The sequence below is a fragment of the Schizophyllum commune genome (genome assembly GCF_000143185.2).
Source record: "Schizophyllum commune H4-8 unplaced genomic scaffold SCHCOscaffold_12, whole genome shotgun sequence".
NCBI classification, from domain to species: Eukaryota; Fungi; Basidiomycota; class Agaricomycetes; order Agaricales; family Schizophyllaceae; genus Schizophyllum; species Schizophyllum commune.
The window spans coordinates 991,319-1,011,420 of record NW_026089549.1 but is presented as its reverse complement, the minus strand read 5'-3'; the positions used below and the strand labels follow the sequence as shown (position 1 = coordinate 1,011,420).

Here is a 20,102-nt window from a genome sequence, read left to right as displayed (position 1 = left end):
GTTGCCGGACTCCCAGCAGGCGCCCGAGCGAATCAGCGCGCAGAGTTTGCTCAGCGTTGGGCGCCTACGCGTCAAGCCCGCAGCTGAAGGCGAGAGGAACCGTCTCCTCTCAGTATCTGAACAGTCTGAGCCGAGCATACTTAATCCAGAGTTGTTACTTGAGTGATTGAGGCCGTTGCAGGTGAGGATACATCGAGCAGAAAGGATGGATCGCATTGATGAGAGATGGTTGGATTCTCTATCTTGTAATTAGTATGTGTACCACTGCCTAGATCCACTACAGCATCCCCACGTCCATGACCGAGACTATGCAACTACCCCAACTGAGCAGACGAAGCGCTTAGTACGGCGCAGCGGCAGCCTGGCAGGCCTTAAGCTGCTCGAGGTAGTACGTGCACGACGGGAGGTCGGCCTTCTCGAGGCAGGTGGTGAAGTCTGAGTGGTTGCGTCAGAGCAAAATTTGAAGAAGAAACAGAAGAGGGAGGAGAAATTAAGTAGGGGCACTTCGAAGTGGGGAGCGGGGTACACATGTGGAGAAAACAGAGGAAAATTCGAGAAGGTGCCGGATCGCAATTGCTGGACGGCGAGGGCATCCAAGATGGACGACAGGGTAGAGAGAGATGCTCACCCTTAGCCTGAACCTCGCAATTGACGCCAGAGCCGAACTGCTGCTGGGCAGGCGCTGCGGGTGCCGGAGCCTGCTGCTGCTCAGCGGGAGCGGATGAGGAGCCGCCGAAGAGCATGTTGCTGATGCCGTGACCGAGGGCGACACCACCAGCCGTGGCAGCGATCTGGCTCATGATACCAGGCGCCTGCGACTGGGCCGGCGGGGCAGCGTGATGAGTGGGGGAGGCGGCTGTAGTGAGGGTGAAGGAAGAGGAAGAAGAGGAGTCGCCGTCAGCAAAGAATATCAGTCTCTGTGAGTGCTTACGCACCATGCACAGGAGGAGGGGGCGGGGCAGCCGCGCTCTTGGGGCGGAATGCGGAGTTGCTGGGCGCTGCCATGGGTGCGGGGGCGGCCATGGTGCTCGAGGGGCGCGTTTGCGCAAAAGCCGAAGGCTTCGCAGAGGGCGCAGAGGGGCGGGAGCGAGTCTGGCGAGCCATGATGAGAGTTGAGATGAGTGCTGGAAGCAAGAAGCGACTGCCCGGCTCGGCAGGACGCGCGCGCGAAAAACCCGTTCCGTTGCTGACGAAGCCGGCCGGCGGTCCGTCTGCATGCCACGCGAGCAAGTCGGACCGGACATCCGAGCCCTCGGAGCGATCGGGCGGCTGCAGAATCCAGAATCCAGAGACGGACACTGGTTGTTGAACGCGACGAGCGGCGATGAACGCGGCGGCGACATGTAGACGACTCGCGCGACGCCAGCCAGCCGCGCTCGCCCTCAGACACTATGCTTCGCGTGCGGCGACACCGACGGCGAACAGGCAGCCGACGACCACCGCAGGCCGTGGGCACGTCACGAAAATGAAGACGGCGGGGAACCCAAAGCAGGTCCCGCAGACCGCGCAGCATCCGGAGAACGTACGGACAACACCGAGCAAGACGGAGGTGGCGCAGGCAGCGACGACGACGGCCAGGCAACAGGGCAATGCATCGGCAGCGGCAGGACTCACCGCAAGCGGCGAGAGCGTGGAGGAGGCGCTACGCAAGCTACAAGAGTTGCAGCCTAATACGAAGACCAGCAACTCCCTCGCGCAGGTGCTCAAACAGGCGAGCGCAACACGGCGCGCGGCAGGGCAGGCAGCGGAGAAGGAGAAGACGGAGGGGATGGAGTACCAAGAGCGCGTCGCACACCTGCTCGACCAGATCGAGTACATGTGCAACATGGGCCTCGATCCCTTCGCTGGCGACCTCGGCACTATGGACGTACACCTCCCCGTGCGCGCCGCGCATCTCCTCACCCCCGCCTCCATCCGCGCGGACGCGGAAGCGGAGGGGAAACCCACCACGCAGGTCGCGCGCGCGCACGTTAGCCGCGCTTTCAACGTCCTCGGCGACAACGTTCGGAATCACCTGAAGAACGCGACGAGCTTGATACAGCTGCTGATGAAGTCGCCGGAGACGCTTACCTTCGACGCGCCGAGGAGACCACGGTTTTCCAACTGGTCGCGCCCTTCGTGGTTGGGCGGGTCCCCTGAGACGGCTCAGCTGCGCCAGCTTGGGTTGCAGGAGCCCTGGAAGCAGTCTACCACCGGCACGGTCGCTCAGATTAACCCGGACGGCTCTATCGCACCATTGCCGCGCGCCCCTGCCCGCCCACCTTCGCTCTGGCGTCGCTTCACCCGCTATATCCACCCCTGGGTCGCCGGCGTACGCTCTCCATGGCTCTCTGGGATGATCCGCGAGATGGAGCAGGCATACGTTGAGACGTTGCGTGCTGCTGCCAAGTAAGTGAGATTGTCTGGATTCTGCATTCCCTTGCTGATAGTCTGCAGCGGCGACAATGCCACCGTACGCAAGTACACCTGTCACACCTACCAGGAGACCGCGCTCAAGCTTCGCGACATGCTGCGTGCGTTGCTAGTTCATCTTCCTCTCATGTCTTTCTTAATATTATGTAGCGCAAGCTAAGGTCCACATCTTCAACCTCCACGCCTTCGAGCGCCCGACCGAGGTTCTCTCCATTCGCGCGCATGAGGTGAGTCTACTCCCTTCATACTTTCTTCCACGTCCACCGGCCTACCACTCCTTTCATACTCAACCCCCACCTAGATGTACATCGCCCGCTCTCCCCCCAAGCACGGCGACCGCTGCATGATCCAGGCGCTCGTCAAGCTCGACTCCTGGCAGTCCATTGAGTCGTACGACAAGCAGGGGCGCCCGCTGCACCTCACGGAGGCGCAGAAGAAGGAGTACGGGACGATTCAGCCGGGTGAGCATTTCTTATCTCTCTGGTAAACCAGAAGATGGGGAGGAGAGAGGATGGGGACGGGCGAAACGCGTGCTTGTTTGTCCCTTTGCGCGCGCACGTGACTCTTTGTTTGTTCGCTTGCGAGCTGCCTTCGCACCTTTCTCCTGCCTTTCATGCACCTGTCTCGTCATTCCTGCGCCCGTCGACTAACAATCTTCTTACAGGCCGCCGCTACCCCGCCGTCCCCCGTCGCGTGACCGAGTACCTCGTCTTTGAGCGCAAGAACTGGCAGGATGCGCCGTGGACCGTGCGCGAGGAGGCCTGGGTCGGGAAGGGTGCGATTGCGAAGGTGTAACTGGAGCGACTGCGAGGGCGTAGCAGGGAGCGATCGCACAGGTGCAGACGGAACTGACTGCCGAGGCACGGCTGCGCGGGTATGTCGTTGAGCGTTGGTATACCTTATTGCATCAGGCTGCATAATACGCAAGCAATATTACTCGCATCACCGCTTTCGATCACCAGAGGCTGGACGATTGCATCGATGCCCAACTGCAATGCGACGATGAGACCTCTGAAGATGTCCCTGACCGCGGTCGTTGCCTTGTTCTCAATTGAAGGGCTGACATTTTACAGCTGCTGCCACTGCCATAACATCCCAAGAGCAGTACATGCAATCGTATCCCCCGTGCCCGTCTCTGTACATCCGTCATGAAAGCGCTTGTTGATTGCAGTCGTACTGGGCAGTAACCTGGTAAGTGTGTGGGTGTCTGGCAATCAGCGAGCAATCTCGAGGCGCTGACCCACGCATCGCTCACAGCATGTGTTAAGCCCAGTATTCCTCAAAGAAACGTCGGAGTACGCCGATATCCTCCTCGAGATTCGCACTTGCGTAGTACCAATACCGGTCCATCGGCCGCTGGCGGAGCACAATGAGGTTGTCCGCCCACGCGTGCGGCGCCTTGCCTGGTGAAGAGTGCAGAAGTGAGCGCACAATCACCTCCTTCAAAGTACGCTTACCGTTGGTCAGACTCTTGACGCACCGGTTGACGGGCGTGTCACCGTCGCTGAGGATCAGGTCGTTGTAGAGGATGACTAGGCATCTATCGCTTGGAAGTTTGGCTCCTTTGATCCCCACGTTCTTGACGAAATACTCCTTCGGATGTGCGAACTTGGCGAAATGGTGTCTTTGTTGGAGAGTTTGGACTTTGATAGGACGATTGCGACCGTCGAAATCGTCGGTCCACTTATACTCCATAGTAATCATGCGCGGCGTGTCTTCGTTCGCGGCCAACATTATAGCCTGAAAGGAACCCTTTGAGGGCTGAGACGGCGTCGCGGTGAACGATGGCTTGCTGGACGATGTCTTGGCCTTCGAGGCGACCCGAGGAGTCACACAATTGGGCTTATGCTTCTTCCAGTCCTGCGGTGGACAACGGTCATCGCACATGCATCGTCCGGGGCAACCAAGAGACGTACCTGCACTGAATGCTCCCTGCTGCAATAGTGAACCGATGAGCAGCGGGAGCAGCGCATGTTCGTGGCTGCATCGCAGACGTTACACCGAGTCTCAGGTATTTCGTTCGTGGATGGAACGGAGGACATGGTGGCAGCTCCAAAGAACAGGGAGAAAGAGCGGGAGCTGCTGTACTAGGATTACAGCACTCAGACTGCGGAGACCTTGAACTTCACGGCATGAGATTGAGGTTATACATTCAGAAGCGGAGCATCCGAGATAGAGCCTCGTGTGGCAGAGGCAGCTCTGCTCTAGATCGCTGGATGCTTCGTTTTCGAAAAACAAGATCGGAGGCCCGCCCCTTTGACCATAGTATCTTCAATGTCTATTCGTATTCTAAGCACTGCTTCATCTCCACAACACTGAACAACCCGGACCCAAAGCGCACTCACTACGCTCTTTGCAACCAACCGACGTCCAGCCCAGTCATGGTCCGCATAGCCTCCGGGTACGCTTGGTTGCTCTGCCTTAGCAGCGCCGCGAGCTGCTGGCATACGCTCATCGGGTAGTACAGGTACTCCGCCTGAGGGAAGCCGGGGTAGCGCTCAAGTGTCCTGTGAAACAATCAGTGAGGTTCAGAAGATGGACGGTTTGAGTACGCACGCCTTCAGATCGGGATGCCCTTCAGATGGACCTAAGAGCTTGAAGAGCACCTTCGCCGCATGCACTGCACCGCGACGTGGCAGAGCGAATGGTTTGCTGAGGGCGTACGCGATGCGAATGCTGGGCTTGAACAACCATAGCTAGATGTGATGTCAGCCACATGCAGATCGATAGCTTAGAATGAAGGCGCACCAATATCCGCGGCTGCTCGTCCTCCTCGTCGAAGAGGATGAAGCGGTGGCAAGCGTGCGCTTGCACGAGCTCGGTGAGATCCTCAACAATGTACGCGGATAGCGGTATCCTTATGGGCCTGGGACGGCGATAAGCCAGCTTTCGCGCAAAGAGTAGATGATTTACTTACTCAACTGACGGGCCTATTGGCCGCATGGCGTACTTCAGCAACCTATAGGTCATTGTACGCTCGCCGCTGTCCGGCTGGTGATCCCGGCAACGCCCAATATACGAGCCACAGAGGCATCGAACATGCCGCCACTCTTCGCCGCGCTGCAATGTGCCGTCAGTCTTTTGAGCGACGGTGTACCGCAGCGATGAAGAGATCGAAGAAATCTAGATAAGAGATGCATAGGTGTGCCCTCCGGTAGTAGCCCTCCAGACGTGGACCTCCAAACAGGAGAGGTGTCAACCAGGGACGTCTAGGCTTGCTCTCGGACGCTTTGTATCAACCGATCGAGGGGCGGAGCACAGCGGACGAAACCTCGAACGGCTCAAGCCGTCTGGTTAGTCCGCCAGCTCACAACCCGTTGGTAGAAAAGCCAACATCGGTCTTCTTAGTCGTCCATCTCTTCCCGTCTAAGGACGGGAGGAGATGTGTGTAAAGGGGGAGACACAAGAAGGGGTTGCGAACAAAAGGGAAAGGAAAACGCACCCTTGCCTGCTCCGCCACACGCAGATTGTGACTAGAGACAGATGTCTGGTCGAATAACACATAACTGCCGCCGACGAGCGCCTGCCCCGCTGCCGGCCACAACCCCCGCCCGGCACTCATGACCCGCTCGTTCAGCTTCTGGTCAGCATGGCACATCCAGGCCTCCACAAGTTCCTCCCAGTACTCGCTCGGCAGATCCGAGTACTCGCGCAGCCTTCCTCCTTGCACCAGCGGCAACGAGCATGATGCGCACAGGAAGCTCGTCGGTGAGCCAGTTTGAAGTTGCGTGGCGTCTAGTAAGGGGACGGGTTCGTAAGGCGAGGGTGCATCCGGTGCTGGTGGTCCTGCAAGCGTAGGGATCTTCATCTCGTAATGCGTAGCCGTCGTCGTGACGGGCTTCTTCCCAGGTGCGACGCGAGCAGGAAGACTGAGCGGTACCGAAGCGTTCGATGCGCATTTGATGACGAGACGATCGCCACCTTCTGCTGCATTATTCGACGACACCGGGAAGACCTCTGCCTCGATATCGGCGCCTGAAGGTGCGCCAGTGACCGTGAAGAAGGCAAGGACATTCTGAAGGGAATCGTGGTGCTCGGCGACGTATGTCACTTCGAAGGCTGCAGCTGGATGAACCATTAGATGACGTTTGTGCCCAGACTAAAGCACTCACTTCGAGAAGTATCCACTTCCTTCGCAGCAGCCTGATCTCGAGTCACGGACCCAGATCGAGAACGCGAACTTGACTTAAGCCAGGGAAACGAGGGTACAGACATGCTTCGGCTCCGCATTCGTTGCAAGGACTTCGAATGTCGCAGTCGTTGCATGGACGAGGAAGGTGGTGGCGGAGGCGAGGACGGCGTGTCGTCAGTATTCGAAATCATAGATTCGCGGACGAACTCGGGTAGCGACAGAAGCGCGTTCGGGTCGCGTCGTATGAGCTCCGCGGGGATGGGCTCGCGCATGAACTCTGGCAGCGATAGCAACTGTTCTGGTGCGCGTTCCCGGGGTGGTTGGAATGCTGCGTCTTGTCCGTGGAATCGTCGCGCATCCGAGTGTTGCGCGAGCTGTTCGACGAAGGCGGTACGTTTGGCATCGTCGCGCTGCTTTGCGCGCTCCAGCCGTGACTGCATGCCACCCTCGAGGACATAGGACTGGTCCTTCAGCGAGCGTTCCGTTGCTTTCCCCAAGAGCTCGAGGATGTTCTCAAGCTCCCGTATGTCAGATTCCTTCTCCTTCTGCTTGCCCTTTTTAGAGGACGTCGAGGATGAAGACCCAGCCATGCGGGCACGCTCGAGTTGTTGCACTTTGGAAGATCGCAGCTCGACGCGCTGGTTATGTAGCTGGGGTGCGACCAGGTAAAGCCGATCAATCGCCAGGGTGATTGCTTCCAGGTCCATACGCGTCTTCTCGTTGAGGGGCGGCGCAGTTGTTGCACTTGTTGCAGCCTTCATTTTGTCATCAGGCGCTGGTGCATGCCCTTCGTCGTACTCAGGCGGATGCTCCGTCTCGTACGCGGGCGCGTCATATTCTGGCGGAAGGTGGTATGCAGGCGCGAGTGTTCGCTCCTTGCACAGGCGAACGACGGTGTCGAGTTCTTCGTCAATCCGCGTCCACAGCAGCGCAGCCTCGACAGCTACCACGGGAGGAGAGCCGGGCGCTGAAGTCGGAGTCCCGGATGTTTGCCGCTCCACTTGGAAGTCGCTCAATTGCCGACGCAGATTGGAGAAGGGATCGGTGAGGTCAACCGAGGATTCAAGCGGGCTCCGCGGCTTGCTATCCGAGGTGCCAGGGCGAGAGGAGGGGGCAGAGGGGACGAGACTGGATGGGGACGAATCGGATATTCCGCAAAGCCGTTCAAAGTGCGCAAGGAGGGAGACGAGGATGGACGCGAGATGGAAGTCGCGCGCGTCAAGCGCCGGCGCGAGCTCACCGACGCGACTCTCGAGCTCACGGATGAGTTCCGAGTCCGTCGTCCCTCGCTTGATCTCCGTCATCGCAGACCCTGCGCCGAGTCCCTCTTCGCGGCTGCGCAGATTCGACACGAGGGTGTGCAGAGCCGAGGAGTACGTATCCGGGTTTGCCGCCTGCTTCTCGGCCATGGACGCGGTGTTGGGCGTGGGGGGCATGGAATGGCGCCGATCTGGTACTATGGGCGCCCACTTGTCGGCTGGGACGGCGAGGAGGTTGTTCAGCGTCGTCAGACAGGACTTCTGCACGTAGGAGATTGAAGGCAATACTTCGTGCTGGACCGCGTCAAGCTGTGATTCGGAGCAGCCAAAGCAGGGTCCCGCACCAGTCCTGTCCTCGACGATGACGCTTGAGCGCCCGATGCCTCATCCTGCGGCAGTGACCTGCTCGTCGCCTGCTGCGTCGTGTCGATCTCCCTTGGCACCGTTAGGAATTGTTCGGGAAAGGGAGTGGGGACCCCTGCAGCTATATCATCTTGCGGTTGCTCTTGCTCTTGCACCTTTGGTCGGGTCAGGGTTGCCATGGATGGTGAGCACAACGCAGAAGACGCTGAAAGCGATGACCGCGAAGTGATGAATGAGAACCCGGCGAGCGGGAGCAATTGAGATACCGTAGTCACACACACGTCACAGTCACGATCGCCCAAGTTGATATCTGGACTCTGGACAACACTCGACATGAAAGGTCTGTGACGGGAATGGAACTACGTACAGACCCAGACATACACATCTTGTATACTTTTAATTTTTTCGGAAGATCCGCGCTCATCATCAGTCTCTACAATGGTCGACTGAATATTCCAGGCCTCCTCCCAGCCCCCTCGTCCATGGCCTTCACCGTCGCCACAGCAATGGCCAACTCCACGCAGATATCCGCCCCTATCCTCGCACCCCAATTAACCCTCACCAGCACGCGCGTCATCCCGCGCGGCACAGGCTTGACACCTATCATCTCTGGAGAGTCCGGGTGAGGCTCAACGCCCGCCGGGGAGAAGCCGCGGGTGACCACGTCCTCCTGTGATATGCCGGCGTAATCGATCAGGACAGTACGCACTGCCATCCACTGCGCGTTCTCTGACGCTAGGTCGTGAAGGGCGCAGGTGCGGAGCCAATGACGGTGGACATGACTGAGCTTCGGGTTCGGAGGCGGGTTTTCAGGCTCGAATGCGGGCATGTAGACTGCGGGTTGTGAGCTGGTGGTCCGCGATTGTAGGTTACGTAGACTTACAGATGGGATATCGAGCGTTTCTTGAGCACTCCTTGCGATGCGCTTTCTTCCAATGTATCTTCTGGCATTCTCGGGAGCAGTACGCGACCCTGGCGCATTCACAAATTTTCTTCTTCGTTGCCTCTGATTTCTGCGGGCACTTGGACATCATTAGCACCACAACTCGACGACGTAGACCCGAACACGCACGCTAGAGTTGTGGCAGAACATGCGCAGCGACTGCATACGATCCAGGAATTTCGTGTACCGCTTCCAGAGCACAGTGCACCTGTCCAGCAGCGCACGCCACTCATCCCATTGAGGAAACACCATCTTCGTCAACAGGTTGTGCTCGGAGGCCTCCTTGTAAAACGTTCGAAGCATTTTCGGCCACACCATGGACGGCATGAACACGTCCTTGATCCATACGTTGACCATTCTTCGCCTTTCCCTCCCTTTGGCGTCCGAAGGGAGGAACCGGTTGAGCCTGTCGATGAGCCGCAGGAGCCCCGCGTTGATCACGTCCACCAGCTCGCGGTCAGACCAGCGCGACGTTAGGAGCGTCTCCATAAGCTGCATGAGTATCGGCATAGTCATCTGCTCGTCCGTCCGCGTCCGCGGGAGGCCGAAATCGGGGACCGTGCGCAGGAGAAGCTCCACGATAGCAGGACCTCCATTCGCGCGCCGGATGTTTTCTCTGAAGAGGTGGTGTGATAGGATGAGGAGGTGGGAGAGCGTGCCGAGGTAGCCCATGATGAACTGGAAGCTGTCTTTCTCCTCCGCGTCCAGTAGCCAGGGAAGGCGCTCGACGATGATCTCGAAGATTCGGCCTGGATTCTGCTTTTCGAAGGCGGTGACCTCGTCGAGGGTGCGCTGGACGAGCTTGGGATCGTTCTTATCCGTCAACCCGTCGAAAATGACCCGCAATAACGCATGGGGCTGCCGTGCGTCGTTGAACTTCTTCGGACGCGTCCAGTCATACGAAAGAACCTTCAATAGGACTTCATAGAATCGTGGCTGCGCGAGGAGGATTTTCCTTCCAGGAGGCGTATCAACAAATGCCGCGATGATAAGCTGCAGAACCAAGTAGCGCAGGTAGACGCCAATGACGACTGTCCCATCCGGACGCAGAGGGAAGTCCAGGCACTCCAAGTTCTTGCTAGAACTGTCTTTCACGTTTCCCTCTTCTGGAAGAAGCCAGAGGCCCCACTGCCAGACGCTCGGCAGATGCTTGAGATACGCGCGTAGGAATGCATCGCCGCTCTGGGGCGCCGCTTCGCTGATGTGGGCGTACATCCAGAGGGCCTCGAGGGCCTCCGTGATGGCGCGGGCCCCACGGTAATCAAGGGGATGCTTGGGAATGCGAGACGGGTCGAGACGGGCGAAAAGCTCCTTGAAGAGGGGATGTTGGAGAAGCGAAACGGGCATGATGAGCGGAGAAGTCGGTTTGTCGTTTGCTGCCGCACATTCTTGGAGAAGGGCTCCGATGTCTTCCTGGAACTTGGTGAGACGGATTGACTGAAGTCTTGGAGTAAGTTCTTTGAGATACGGCTCAGAGGGCACAGCAGCACACCATGATGACCGTTTGTAGCCGAGTGCGCGTGTCGCGCAGCCTTTCGAAATTCGCCGGCGGAACAACGACATATACGCACGTGATAAGTTCAACATGCACGTGACCACTTTCTTCGGTGACCACGTTCTTTCAGTATCCACCGTTTAAATCGGACGTCTCGCATACGCCGCATCTCTATCGTGCTAGCGGCTCATTCTCTGTAAGCCCGGTCATATCCTGAGAGCTACTTACTCTGTGATAACCGTACCTGTTGAAGATCCGGCTTTCACAAAGTTAGCGAGAGACCTTGCGAGTAAGATGATATCGGACTCTGAACTCCTGCCCAGCTTCGCTCCCGCATGTAAGCCATATCTACTTTGAGGCGAAATGATGAAGGCTAGCAAGATGAAGTGATGTAAACCGCTCTCATGCTCGTAATTTGAGGGTGCCGAGGCTGTCACCGGCCTGATGAGAAGTGACAAGCTTGGCTCCCCCATTGCCTCGTTCGCGCAAACCATGTTGTCTGCCTCTTCATGGTACAGAGCAAGGCAAAAGTCGAGGACAAACACGCGACCCCGCATGCGCCGTGTTCCCGCTGCGCGCCGCGTGTTTGATTGTCCATCAATCACGGCGCACGAGCGCTTCTGCGGGACGTGCGTGCTACTTGTCCGCGCATCCCTTGCTCAGACGATCTCCCCTCACGCTTCTTACGAACCGACAAGACTACTGACGACGACGACGACCTTAACGCGTCCAGTACACGAGTCCCCACGTTCGGTGAGCTCGCAGCGGCTTCGCGATAGTGAGGTCCGACACTGACGGCGGAGACAGATCCCCGATGCCGACTGGAATAGCGGACCTCACGGAGGGTTCTGGGGCAGCGACGCCGACGAGGAAACCGACAACAAAGAAGACACGGAAGGATACTATCCTCAGTCTCGTCGAAGCGCTACTGCAGGACGGAGCCAATTCTGACAGTGGTGCGTGGCGCGCAACTCTCCGCGAAACATACATCTGACTAGCACCATAGCCCAAGGAGAGCACGTCTTTGAGGATGATCACGACGTCCGTGAGTGGGGACGTAGCGAACGCGCACACCGCGGCTCACATTCCCCCAGCCACCGTCGACGAGCACCTCCAGGTCCGCGGCGCCGAGGAGTTCCGTGCGTTCGAAAAGTGCGTCCCCCTCGCCCCCCTCGTCCCCCCTTCATCTCACAGCCCGCAGGCGCGTCAACGCATTGGACAAAGAGGTGCGCGCTACACCCAGCACACCCGCGAGCGTAATAACCGTCCCCCGCAGCTGCGCAACTTCGCCCACGCCTCCCGCCAGCTCGGATCCTCCGTCGCTATCCTCTCCTCCGCTTTCTACCTGCGCGAGCGCCTCGCCCAGATCCTCGTCCTCTTCCACGAGAACGCGTCCGACCTCTTCCCCCGCAAGATCCAGCACAGGAAGCCGCCTCCGGCCCCCGCGGAGTCCGTCCCAAACCGGCGCAAGCGTCGTGTGCGCGATGCGCAAAGCAAGATCAACCCACATGTCGCTCGCCCAGCCGTCAAGGAAGACCTCGATCTTGAACACTTCCCTGAACAGTTTGAAGCGCTGGCGGTAGATGTGAAGAAGTTCGTGCAATCGTTGAACGAATTCCCCGAATTCATGGACGACGCAGTGAATGCGAGCGTGGAGGCATTCGAGGGCGATCTTAAGGTGCGCATCCAATGACACTGCCCGAATAACCTTCTTCCCTCCCTTCTTTCCCGTGCCGTTCCTTCGCAGCAGGGATTTACTGTCTCCCTCGGTTCTGGCAGTGTCGAATTTTGAGGCGGACCTCGCCTGGATCTCTACTTTCCTCCCTTCCTTCCTTTCTGTGTTATGTGCCTATCTGACTCCACACTAGTATTGGGCATCCTGCCTGCGCGAATACGAAGGCCAATTTCGATATCCCGCGGTCCAACGCTACGTGCACGATCTCTGCTCGGAAATGGGCTCTCACTTGGACAACATCACATCTACTTTATGCATGTTCATCGAAGTCGGCGTCCCAACCATCCGCTTCGCACAGAAGCACGGTGCAAACAATCTCCTCAACTTGTCTACCGTGGCCACCTTTTTCTCAGCGGTCACCGCGACAACGATGCAGTTCTCATATGAGTTGCCGTCGGACAACGCTGTTTCTGTCGCCGTCAATTGCTTCTGGTTTGGATCCTTGGTGTTCAGCATTGCTGCAGCGGTCAACTCGCTGCTGGGTCTGACTTGGAAGCAAGCCATGTACCGTAGTCCGGGTCACAAGGTTCCTTGGTATGTGGCTCTCTGATCAGCCCTCCTGCAGCGCTCACGCTTACTAGGTGGGTCTCGATCTGGATCAAGCGCTCGCCACTCGTCTTCCTGGTCATGTCCGTGGCGTGCTTCTCGATTGGGCTCTGTTGTTTCTCGTACGCATCGCTGCAGGTACGCTGCCACCCTACGCATCTTTTCCTCCCTAACCTTTCCCTAGAATAATGTCACCTCGGTACTAACCACTATTCTAACTGTCATTACCAACTTCGGTCTTGCAGCCGTCTCCGCCTGGTTCGCAACGGAACGCTACATCTTCCTTCGCCATCGTGGCCGCAAATGGCTCAGCGACGTCCTCCGCGAGAACAACGTGAAATTCCTCAACCTGCCCGCCATCCGCGCGACCCGCAAGGCCTTCCACACGACCACGCGGCCCATCACGAAGGCCTCGCGGACACTCTACCTCCTCAGCGCCAAGACAATCAGCATGCTGTCTCTGAGCGAGTCCGACCGCAGCGACGACCTCGAGTCCGCCACGCTGCCCACGCACCGCAAGGAGAGCACGGAGGGGAGCACGATGCGCCCGGCACGCCCCTCGGACGTCACCGGCAGCCCATCGCCCGTTTTGGACCGCCGATCGACGAGTCCGTTCACGCCACCGAGCTCGCCCACGCCGCTGCTGCGCAGCAATGGCTCGGTGGTTGGCGTCGTTGGCGCGGCGATGCAGGCGGCCGGGATCGACGAGCTTCCGCTGCAACCGAGTAAGGGTCGGCAGCTCTGGCGGAATGCACTGCGGACGATCCGCCTTGCGAATGCTGGTGCGGCGTCGCCGACCGCGGTGTCCTCGCCGCGCTCGCCCCAGCGGCAGCGGACGTCGTCGAGTACACCGGGAATGTCGGAACCGATCAAGGTTCCGCCGAGCAAGAGCAGGGTCACAGTTCTGGTGCAGAAACTGAGGGAGCTGGAGCCAACGCAGGAGATTGCGGCACACAGCGCACTCGTACGGCACTTACAGTTCTCTCCGGATGGAAAGTACCTCGCTACCAGCAGGTGAGTCGATCCTGAGGACTCATACCTTGACGCTCACGAGAATGCAGCTGGGATCGCACATCTATCGTGTTCAAAGTTGGTGTAAGTAAACCTCCATTTTCGCCTATTGTTTTGTATACAATGATGTTCGAAGGATCCGCTTGTGCCGCATCGTACGCTTGCCCACACCCAAGGCTTCGTAGGACAGGTCGCTTGGTACGTCGTTCATCTATCCAAGTCCTTTCCTCCACGCCTGACCTTCGTATTTCGTGCCCCAGGTCACCCAAGGGCAACCTGCTCCTCACCAAGTTCAGCCGCGGCATGAAAGTATGGATGGCGGAGGTGGGTTGAGATACGCGCATCTTCGCGCTTATTGTAGCGCCTCTCTTCCAGTCACCATTGGCGAGCGATCGCTAACGACCTTCCTACGGCAATCCTAGAACGGCGTGTGCATGCGAACTATCGACCGCGGCAGGAATGTGGAGTCGATCACTTGGTTCCCGGATGGCAATGCATTCTTGTCTGTGGAAACTGACTTGACCGATGGCATGGTCGGCACGGTGGTGACGAAACTGGTGAGTTAACTGACCAATTTACGCATGCCGGGCTAACGCTAATTTATTTTTTCAGAATATCAAGGGCAGGGTGAGGAGACGAACACTGTCGGTGACGTTTGAAAGCTAATTTTCTCGTTCTTAGATCTTGGATCAATTCCATCTCGAACGCGTGAAACTGCACGACGTCGCGGTCACCCCCGACGCCGTGCGCTTCATCGGTGTCGGCCCGCTATTATCTTCACAAGACGGGCTTATTCCAAAGAAGTCCCGTGCAGAAAAGCGGCTAATAGGTAAGTTTGGCCAGACCAGCTATATATCCTGGCTCATCATCGTCACAGTATACAACATGGAAACGAACAAGGTCGAGAAGTGCGTTCCCTCTTTTGAGATTGTCTTTCATCCCACTGACTTTCTTGCAGCCAGACACCGGTGCTGAACGACGTCCGCGATATCACGATCTCCAGAAATGCGAAGCATAGCTTAACGGCTTTAGTTAGCTACGAGAACAAGGTAGATGGCTTCGCGTGTCACTTTGAACCGATACTGAAGATTTCGTAGGCACCGCCGCAACGCTGGAAGATGGATCTCGTCAAGGACATGAAGGACCCGACTCAGCAAGCAATGATTGGCCGACTCAGCTTAGTGTAAGCTTTGTTTCCGCATCGTCTGGCCAATCCTCTGATGGATTCCAGTCACACGTACATGCCGAAGGACTCTTCTACAGACTTCGCGGGTCAGAGCTACTTCGGTGGGAAGAACGACGAACTGGTGCTCTGCGCAGGCAAATGTACGCATGCTCAAGCGTTGTCATCTCTGCGTTACTTACCATTCCCCAGCCGGCGAGATCAACATCTGGGATGCGGAATCCGGTGCATTGTTGCATCACGTCCGCGGCGACGAGATTGGCGGCGACCTCACCACCCTCGGCTGGAACTACGCCGTCGACGATCCCTTCATGTTCGCCGTCGGTAGCCACGACGGCGCCGTGCGCATCTGGACTAAGCCCAACCCGAACAACCTCGTCGTCACGCTCCCGTCCGTCGACAGCCCGCGCGACGTGCTCGTCCCTAGCGTGTCCAGGCAGCGCTCGCGGTCGATATCGCCCTATCCAGAGATCACAATGTCGCGAACGGACAGTCCAGTCAGCCAGGACTACGAGTCGTTCGTGGATGCGGAAACGGACCATCCGCCGCAAGGGCGGACCGTGACGTTCAGTGATCATCCGTTTCTGGGTGGCTTGACGCCGCCGGATCCAGTGGTGACCAAGCAAGAGCAGGATCGCAGGTTGAGCTAACCGACGGGTTGCGAGCATCCCTCGCGACGCTGCTATCGTGCTCTTACTAGGTTAATCGGTTTTGAAAGACAAAGAAAGCTGTACTGTTAGTTGCGGACCCGCTGTGCGGTTTCAACTGGATTCTGAAGGGGGTTTCTTGGTTCGGACAGGCTTTCCTACGAAGCACTCACCTACGTACTTACGATTTTAGAAGATTCACCCACGACTCTACGTTGCTCCTTAGTTACATACCTTATTGCTATCTGGGGCGTTATGCTATCGATGTGCGCCGCAGAGCGACGCAGGCTTTCTTTTCTATATCCGGAACTCGAGGCAATGGTCAGAATCATTGCAAATGACGGAATACACAAAAGGGCTAAGTACGAGGTAGGATGTGCTAGGTTACATGGTACAGGTACAGACAGATCGAAAGGAAACATGATTACAGACTACACGGATCGTACAAAGCAAACGAGGAGCCGATAGACGAAACCTTCAGAGCATCAGCATTATACTTCGCTCGAGGTCGTATACTGCGTCTGCTCGATGTGCACGCCTTTAACAGGGCTTGCATACGTAACAACCGAATCCCGCGGCATGGTAGCAAAGCTCGGGCGTGCGGGGGTCCAGGTTGTGTCCGCCTTGAACGTGGGGACGGCACGGATGGTGCTTGACGAGAAGCGCATGGAGTCGCCGAGGAGGCTGTCCACGGAGGAGCGCTGCAAGCCCACCATGATGATAATGAAGGTTGGGTAGAGGCCCTGCGCAGGCGGATCAGTATCGTGCGAGCAAATAACTGAGCTTGAAACGTACGCAAATACTGCATAGTGCCTCGAGAAGGATGGACGTCTGAGTTCCAGTGAACGCGCCGAGGCTCGCGGCCATGACAATGACCTACAGCACCCCGATCGTTAGCCTTGGTCTCCAACGCGACAAAGCGCACTAAGCACTGACCCAAACGGCACAATAGGCGAACCCGGACTCGACCAGAATAAGCAACGTGATCTCCGCTCGCGACTTCGTGCGCTTCCGCCGGAAGTTGCGGATCACATAGTCGCGGTAGGTCCTAAGGGCTGATCTTAGGGGGTGCTCAAATGAGGAAACCAGGTTTGATAGACGCACCAGGTCTTATAAGTCATAAGCGCGGTCGCGGTGAGGTTTGTGACGAGGAGCGGGACGGTCAGAACCAGGCTGAAGGCGTCTGAAGGCGGGTCTATTTCGCCCAGACGACGCAGGACTATAACAACCGTGTTTGAGATGGTCGCGCCTAAGGTAGTGTTAGGTACGTCTAGTGCGGCAACTGGGAGGGTGTGCTTCACCATAGGTTCCAAACAGACATGCTGCGAGCAGAAAGCGGATTTTCCGGCTGTCCGGAAAGAGTACCCATGCTCGCCAAACGACTACGGTGTCACTGATGAGGAACTGTGCGTCGAGGTCAGCGTCGTCCCAGATGCTACAGGGTGCGTAAACTCACATTCACTCTCAACAGGACATTGATGGCAATGCCGATGTTCACTTGTAATGTCGTCGTATCCGACGGGTTGGCCGCCAATCCAGAAAACTGGAGCCTCGCGGTTTCCGCGCTCATTGCTGCGCTTGCTAACGACGTGCCAAACATTGCTGTCGAGCAGACGAAGAGGAATAGTCGTGATCGCGATTCGCGCACACCATCCTTACTGTGAAGGTGTCAGCCGCCCGCAAGGTGTAAGAAAGAATCAAGGCGTACATGAGGAGGTAGGCAGAGATGAAGTAAAAGCACGCGTGTAGGCCTGCCCAAAGATCAGCTGAGGAAACGTCAAGCACCGAGGGCCACATACCGAAGAACGTGAACAAGACAGAAAGCTGTACAACCCAATCGTTGAGCGCCTTCACGTCGCTATCGATGAGCGGCCCCGACTCTTGCGCGCTCGACATAGTGCTGATCTTCGCCGGGGAACGGGTCAGACGGCGGCGGAGGGATGGGAAGGGCAGGAGCCAAGGAGCGCTCGCGCGATCTCATGCACTTATATCAGGCGCCCACACACCACACCTACATCGGTGGCGCCAATGCGCAGGTGAAGCTGTAACCGCGCACTAGGTTCAGCCTCGTGTGCGATATCGCCGTGTCATAGGCGGCCCCAGTAGTCATGTCGTTCAATATCGAGCGATCCGGCAGCCTAATGAAAACATCGGCAGAAGCACGCCTACTGCGAGGACGGCACGCCGAGAACGCAATCGTCGTCTTCTTATCTCCTGAGATCGCTGCGTCCACAGCGCCGTGGTGTCCGTTGGTCCGTCGGGCGGCTATTCGCGGGGTTCAGATGCATATAGCATGCATACCTGGTTTGCAAAGTAGCCGAAACGCGACGCGGGAGGGGGAGTAGACGAGGGTCTTGAACGCGTATCGCATATGCGCCAGGGCTGCAAGGTGGCGTCGTGCGAGTCCGCCCTACTCGTAGAGGGTGCTCCGCGCCGGGCCTTTCGGATTGCGAGACCTCCGTATGACAGAGAAGGCCTTCCATGCAGACCAGTGGTGTGCATTCATGCCGTGCTGTCCGGAGGGTCACGCGTCAGATTCCATAGTTGGACGAGCTATGCGTGCTCATCATCCTCTTGTCACATTCTGCATATGCACAAGGGAAAGGCGAAGAGATGTCCATGTGTGGCGCTAGATAGCAACAGCCGCGTCTCATACAGTTTCCTAGCCATCTCTCAAGTAGGCCTCCCCTTGGGTAACTGGCATCGGGATTACGGCCTGTGTGCTGTAGACTAAATACATCTGCTGGTTCGGAGCAGTCAGAGCAGTGATCGTTATAGGATTCCAAGAAGCGAGTCGATGAGTGGAAGGTGAGGGTTGCAGAAAGCCTTGGCGGATGATTGCTGAGTGGGATATTCCACGTGCAAACAATCCACGTGCGCCGGGCCGAACCGCCGAGGGAACAATAGCCATCGCCCTTTGTGCGCCTCCCCTTCATCAACCACCATCACGCACTTGCTGCTCACGCCATGCCTCTCAACACCGACGACGTGCTCCTATACTCCCAACGGCCGGACTGGGCAGATGTACAGCCGCTGGAGCAGTACGAGGGTGTCAATCCCCTTGCACCAATATTCTACACCGATGAATGTTAGCGGCCTTTGTGCGCACTACACGAGGAGTTCCCTCTCAACATACCTTGCAGATAAGGATGCGACGAACTACTTGCGCGGAGTGATCAAGACAGGAGAGAAGTCAGAGCGCGTCCTCGAGCTGACGGAGGACATCATCCGACAGAACCCTGCGCACTACACGGCTTGGTGCGTGGGCGCGGTTGTCCGAGTTACATTGCTCTCTGACCCCGTCCCGTCAGGCAGTACCGATATGAGACTCTCATTGCACTGAACGCACCCCTCGACCAAGAACTCAAACTCATGGAGGACTTCGCGATCAAGTACATGAAGACGTACCAGATCTGGCACCACCGTCGGCTCCTCCTCATGAAGACACGCGACCCAGCCCCCGAACTGCAGCTCATTGGCAAGGTCCTGCGCGTCGACTCGAAGAACTATCACACGTGGTCCCACCGCCAGTGGCTACTCGCGCACTTCAACGAGGACGCGCTATGGGCAGGCGAGCTCGACTTCGTGCAGGAGTTGTTGAATGTGGATCTAAGGAATAACTCGGCGTGGCACCATCGATTCTTCGTGGTGTTTCAGTCCGGCGTGCGCAATGGCGAGGAGGACCGCGATCGGGTGGTGAAGCGGGAGCTCACGCACGTGGTATACATTTACCTTCGAATGTGCTGAACTGACTGGCACCGCAGGTACGTCAAGCAGAATATTTCGTTGATACCGAACAACCTGTCGGCTTGGAACTACCTGCGCGGCATCTTGGACTTCAACAAGATTCCGTACGCGTCCGTTACGCCCTTTGTCCAGCTCTACACCCGCAAGCGCGATGAAGGTGGCGACGTTGTTGACTTAGACAACCCTCCACCCGACGCAAGTGCGGAGCTGCCGTGCCCTATGGCGATCGAACTGCTGGCCGACATCTACGAGGCAGAGGGTGCAGAGGGCGTCCCCAAAGCTATCGAAGTATGTCTCTCAATCGGCAGAATAGGCGTTCTCTGACCATAGATCCAGCTCTGGAAGAGCCTAGCGGAGGAACACGATACGATCAGGAGGAAGTACGTGCCCAGCATCTTCCATGGGCTAAATGTACTAATCCAATTACAGGTATTGGGAGTATCGGTGTCAAGACGCAGGTCACAATGCATGATACCCTTGGATCGTCGAATGAATGTACTCTAATGTAACATCAATCACGCTGAATATTTGCAGGGATGAGATTGAGATCGGGAACGAGGCGGGAGCAAATCAAGGCTTTCCTGACCTGTCAAACAAAGCCTTCCTGATGCGGAAGTCATTTCCCTAAA

General features: G+C 57.4%; 8 protein-coding genes across 8 annotated transcripts; 3 read left to right on the top strand and 5 right to left on the bottom strand.

Moving 5' to 3' along the window:
- Window positions 1–188: 188 nt before the first annotated feature.
- SCHCODRAFT_02640944 (uncharacterized protein) lies at window positions 189–1,148 on the bottom strand. Its single transcript, XM_003027534.2, has 3 exons — window positions 936–1,148; window positions 629–856; window positions 189–435 (listed from the first exon to the last, which is right to left on the bottom strand). The coding sequence occupies exons 1-3, from the start codon at window positions 1,102–1,104 to the stop codon at window positions 341–343; spliced, it is 492 nt and encodes a 163-aa protein (XP_003027580.1). The 5' UTR covers window positions 1,105–1,148; the 3' UTR covers window positions 189–340.
- A 144-nt stretch (window positions 1,149–1,292) lies between these two features.
- Window positions 1,293–3,446, top strand: SCHCODRAFT_02640943 (uncharacterized protein). Its single transcript, XM_003027796.3, has 5 exons — window positions 1,293–2,388; window positions 2,437–2,513; window positions 2,563–2,639; window positions 2,714–2,873; window positions 3,077–3,446. The coding sequence occupies exons 1-5, from the start codon at window positions 1,466–1,468 to the stop codon at window positions 3,205–3,207; spliced, it is 1,368 nt and encodes a 455-aa protein (XP_003027842.2). The 5' UTR covers window positions 1,293–1,465; the 3' UTR covers window positions 3,208–3,446.
- A 229-nt stretch (window positions 3,447–3,675) lies between these two features.
- Window positions 3,676–4,454, bottom strand: SCHCODRAFT_01105628 (uncharacterized protein; the record flags this gene model as incomplete). The annotated part of the gene is made up of 3 exons (XM_050341031.1): window positions 3,676–3,815; window positions 3,870–4,272; window positions 4,329–4,454. 3 exons carry the CDS (start codon window positions 4,452–4,454, stop codon window positions 3,676–3,678), a joined length of 669 nt encoding a protein of 222 aa, XP_050197975.1.
- A 168-nt stretch (window positions 4,455–4,622) lies between these two features.
- On the bottom strand, window positions 4,623–8,397 carry SCHCODRAFT_02640937 (uncharacterized protein). The gene is made up of 7 exons (XM_003027533.2): window positions 8,148–8,397; window positions 6,525–8,097; window positions 5,855–6,477; window positions 5,330–5,472; window positions 5,161–5,278; window positions 4,969–5,108; window positions 4,623–4,919 (listed from the first exon to the last, which is right to left on the bottom strand). Exons 1-7 carry the CDS (start codon window positions 8,343–8,345, stop codon window positions 4,757–4,759), a joined length of 2,958 nt encoding a protein of 985 aa, XP_003027579.2. The 5' UTR covers window positions 8,346–8,397; the 3' UTR covers window positions 4,623–4,756.
- Window positions 8,398–8,436: 39 nt separating this feature from the next.
- Window positions 8,437–10,638, bottom strand: SCHCODRAFT_02554652 (uncharacterized protein). Its single transcript, XM_050343703.1, has 4 exons — window positions 10,602–10,638; window positions 9,239–10,546; window positions 9,050–9,188; window positions 8,437–9,000 (listed from the first exon to the last, which is right to left on the bottom strand). Exons 1-4 carry the CDS (start codon window positions 10,602–10,604, stop codon window positions 8,600–8,602), a joined length of 1,851 nt encoding a protein of 616 aa, XP_050197974.1. The 5' UTR covers window positions 10,605–10,638; the 3' UTR covers window positions 8,437–8,599.
- A 445-nt stretch (window positions 10,639–11,083) lies between these two features.
- On the top strand, window positions 11,084–16,041 carry SCHCODRAFT_02681147 (WD40 repeat-like protein). The gene is made up of 19 exons (XM_003027795.2): window positions 11,084–11,357; window positions 11,412–11,560; window positions 11,611–11,649; window positions 11,699–11,756; window positions 11,806–11,830; window positions 11,881–12,282; window positions 12,473–12,873; window positions 12,921–13,023; window positions 13,070–13,899; window positions 13,947–13,980; window positions 14,033–14,094; window positions 14,157–14,220; window positions 14,319–14,453; window positions 14,509–14,523; window positions 14,578–14,804; window positions 14,855–14,945; window positions 14,994–15,079; window positions 15,128–15,222; window positions 15,272–16,041. Exons 2-19 carry the CDS (start codon window positions 11,419–11,421, stop codon window positions 15,727–15,729), a joined length of 3,267 nt encoding a protein of 1,088 aa, XP_003027841.1. The 5' UTR covers window positions 11,084–11,357; window positions 11,412–11,418; the 3' UTR covers window positions 15,730–16,041.
- On the bottom strand, window positions 15,885–18,097 carry SCHCODRAFT_01340163 (uncharacterized protein; the record flags this gene model as incomplete). The annotated part of the gene is made up of 10 exons (XM_003027531.3): window positions 15,885–16,469; window positions 16,522–16,602; window positions 16,663–16,774; window positions 16,831–16,975; window positions 17,028–17,130; window positions 17,183–17,384; window positions 17,435–17,477; window positions 17,526–17,631; window positions 17,783–17,991; window positions 18,028–18,097. 10 exons carry the CDS (start codon window positions 18,095–18,097, stop codon window positions 16,218–16,220), a joined length of 1,323 nt encoding a protein of 440 aa, XP_003027577.1. The 3' UTR covers window positions 15,885–16,217.
- Window positions 18,098–18,655: 558 nt separating this feature from the next.
- On the top strand, window positions 18,656–20,028 carry SCHCODRAFT_02640926 (protein prenylyltransferase). The gene is made up of 6 exons (XM_003027794.2): window positions 18,656–18,814; window positions 18,870–18,984; window positions 19,038–19,439; window positions 19,491–19,761; window positions 19,810–19,853; window positions 19,903–20,028. Exons 1-6 carry the CDS (start codon window positions 18,694–18,696, stop codon window positions 19,943–19,945), a joined length of 996 nt encoding a protein of 331 aa, XP_003027840.1. The 5' UTR covers window positions 18,656–18,693; the 3' UTR covers window positions 19,946–20,028.
- The last annotated feature ends 74 nt before the right edge of the window (window positions 20,029–20,102 follow it).

Excerpts from the sequence above, each read along its gene's own strand:
- SCHCODRAFT_02640944 (XM_003027534.2), bottom strand. The coding sequence starts at position 1,104 with ATGGCTCGCCAGACTCGCTCCCGCCCCTCTGCGCCCTCTGCGAAGCCT. Across the intron at positions 857-935 it reads GCCCCCTCCTCCTGTGCATG|CCGCCTCCCCCACTCATCAC; the intron begins GTGCGTAAGCAC and ends CCCTCACTACAG. Across the intron at positions 436-628 it reads TTGCGAGGTTCAGGCTAAGG|ACTTCACCACCTGCCTCGAG; the intron begins GTGAGCATCTCT and ends GCAACCACTCAG.
- SCHCODRAFT_02640943 (XM_003027796.3), top strand. The coding sequence starts at position 1,466 with ATGAAGACGGCGGGGAACCCAAAGCAGGTCCCGCAGACCGCGCAGCAT. Across the intron at positions 2,514-2,562 it reads CAAGCTTCGCGACATGCTGC|CGCAAGCTAAGGTCCACATC; the intron begins GTGCGTTGCTAG and ends AATATTATGTAG. Across the intron at positions 2,874-3,076 it reads GTACGGGACGATTCAGCCGG|GCCGCCGCTACCCCGCCGTC; the intron begins GTGAGCATTTCT and ends ATCTTCTTACAG.
- SCHCODRAFT_02640937 (XM_003027533.2), bottom strand. The coding sequence starts at position 8,345 with ATGGCAACCCTGACCCGACCAAAGGTGCAAGAGCAAGAGCAACCGCAA. Across the intron at positions 5,279-5,329 it reads CCAATAGGCCCGTCAGTTGA|GCCCATAAGGATACCGCTAT; the intron begins GTAAGTAAATCA and ends TCGCCGTCCCAG. Across the intron at positions 5,109-5,160 it reads ACGAGCAGCCGCGGATATTG|CTATGGTTGTTCAAGCCCAG; the intron begins GTGCGCCTTCAT and ends CATCACATCTAG.
- SCHCODRAFT_02554652 (XM_050343703.1), bottom strand. Across the intron at positions 9,189-9,238 it reads TGTTCTGCCACAACTCTAGC|TGCCCGCAGAAATCAGAGGC; the intron begins GTGCGTGTTCGG and ends ATGATGTCCAAG. Across the intron at positions 9,001-9,049 it reads AAACGCTCGATATCCCATCT|TCTACATGCCCGCATTCGAG; the intron begins GTAAGTCTACGT and ends CACAACCCGCAG.
- SCHCODRAFT_02681147 (XM_003027795.2), top strand. The coding sequence starts at position 11,419 with ATGCCGACTGGAATAGCGGACCTCACGGAGGGTTCTGGGGCAGCGACG. Across the intron at positions 11,650-11,698 it reads TGAGGATGATCACGACGTCC|CCACCGTCGACGAGCACCTC; the intron begins GTGAGTGGGGAC and ends ACATTCCCCCAG. Across the intron at positions 12,283-12,472 it reads CATTCGAGGGCGATCTTAAG|TATTGGGCATCCTGCCTGCG; the intron begins GTGCGCATCCAA and ends ACTCCACACTAG.
- SCHCODRAFT_02640926 (XM_003027794.2), top strand. The coding sequence starts at position 18,694 with ATGCCTCTCAACACCGACGACGTGCTCCTATACTCCCAACGGCCGGAC. Across the intron at positions 18,815-18,869 it reads AATATTCTACACCGATGAAT|ATAAGGATGCGACGAACTAC; the intron begins GTTAGCGGCCTT and ends CATACCTTGCAG. Across the intron at positions 18,985-19,037 it reads CCTGCGCACTACACGGCTTG|GCAGTACCGATATGAGACTC; the intron begins GTGCGTGGGCGC and ends CCGTCCCGTCAG.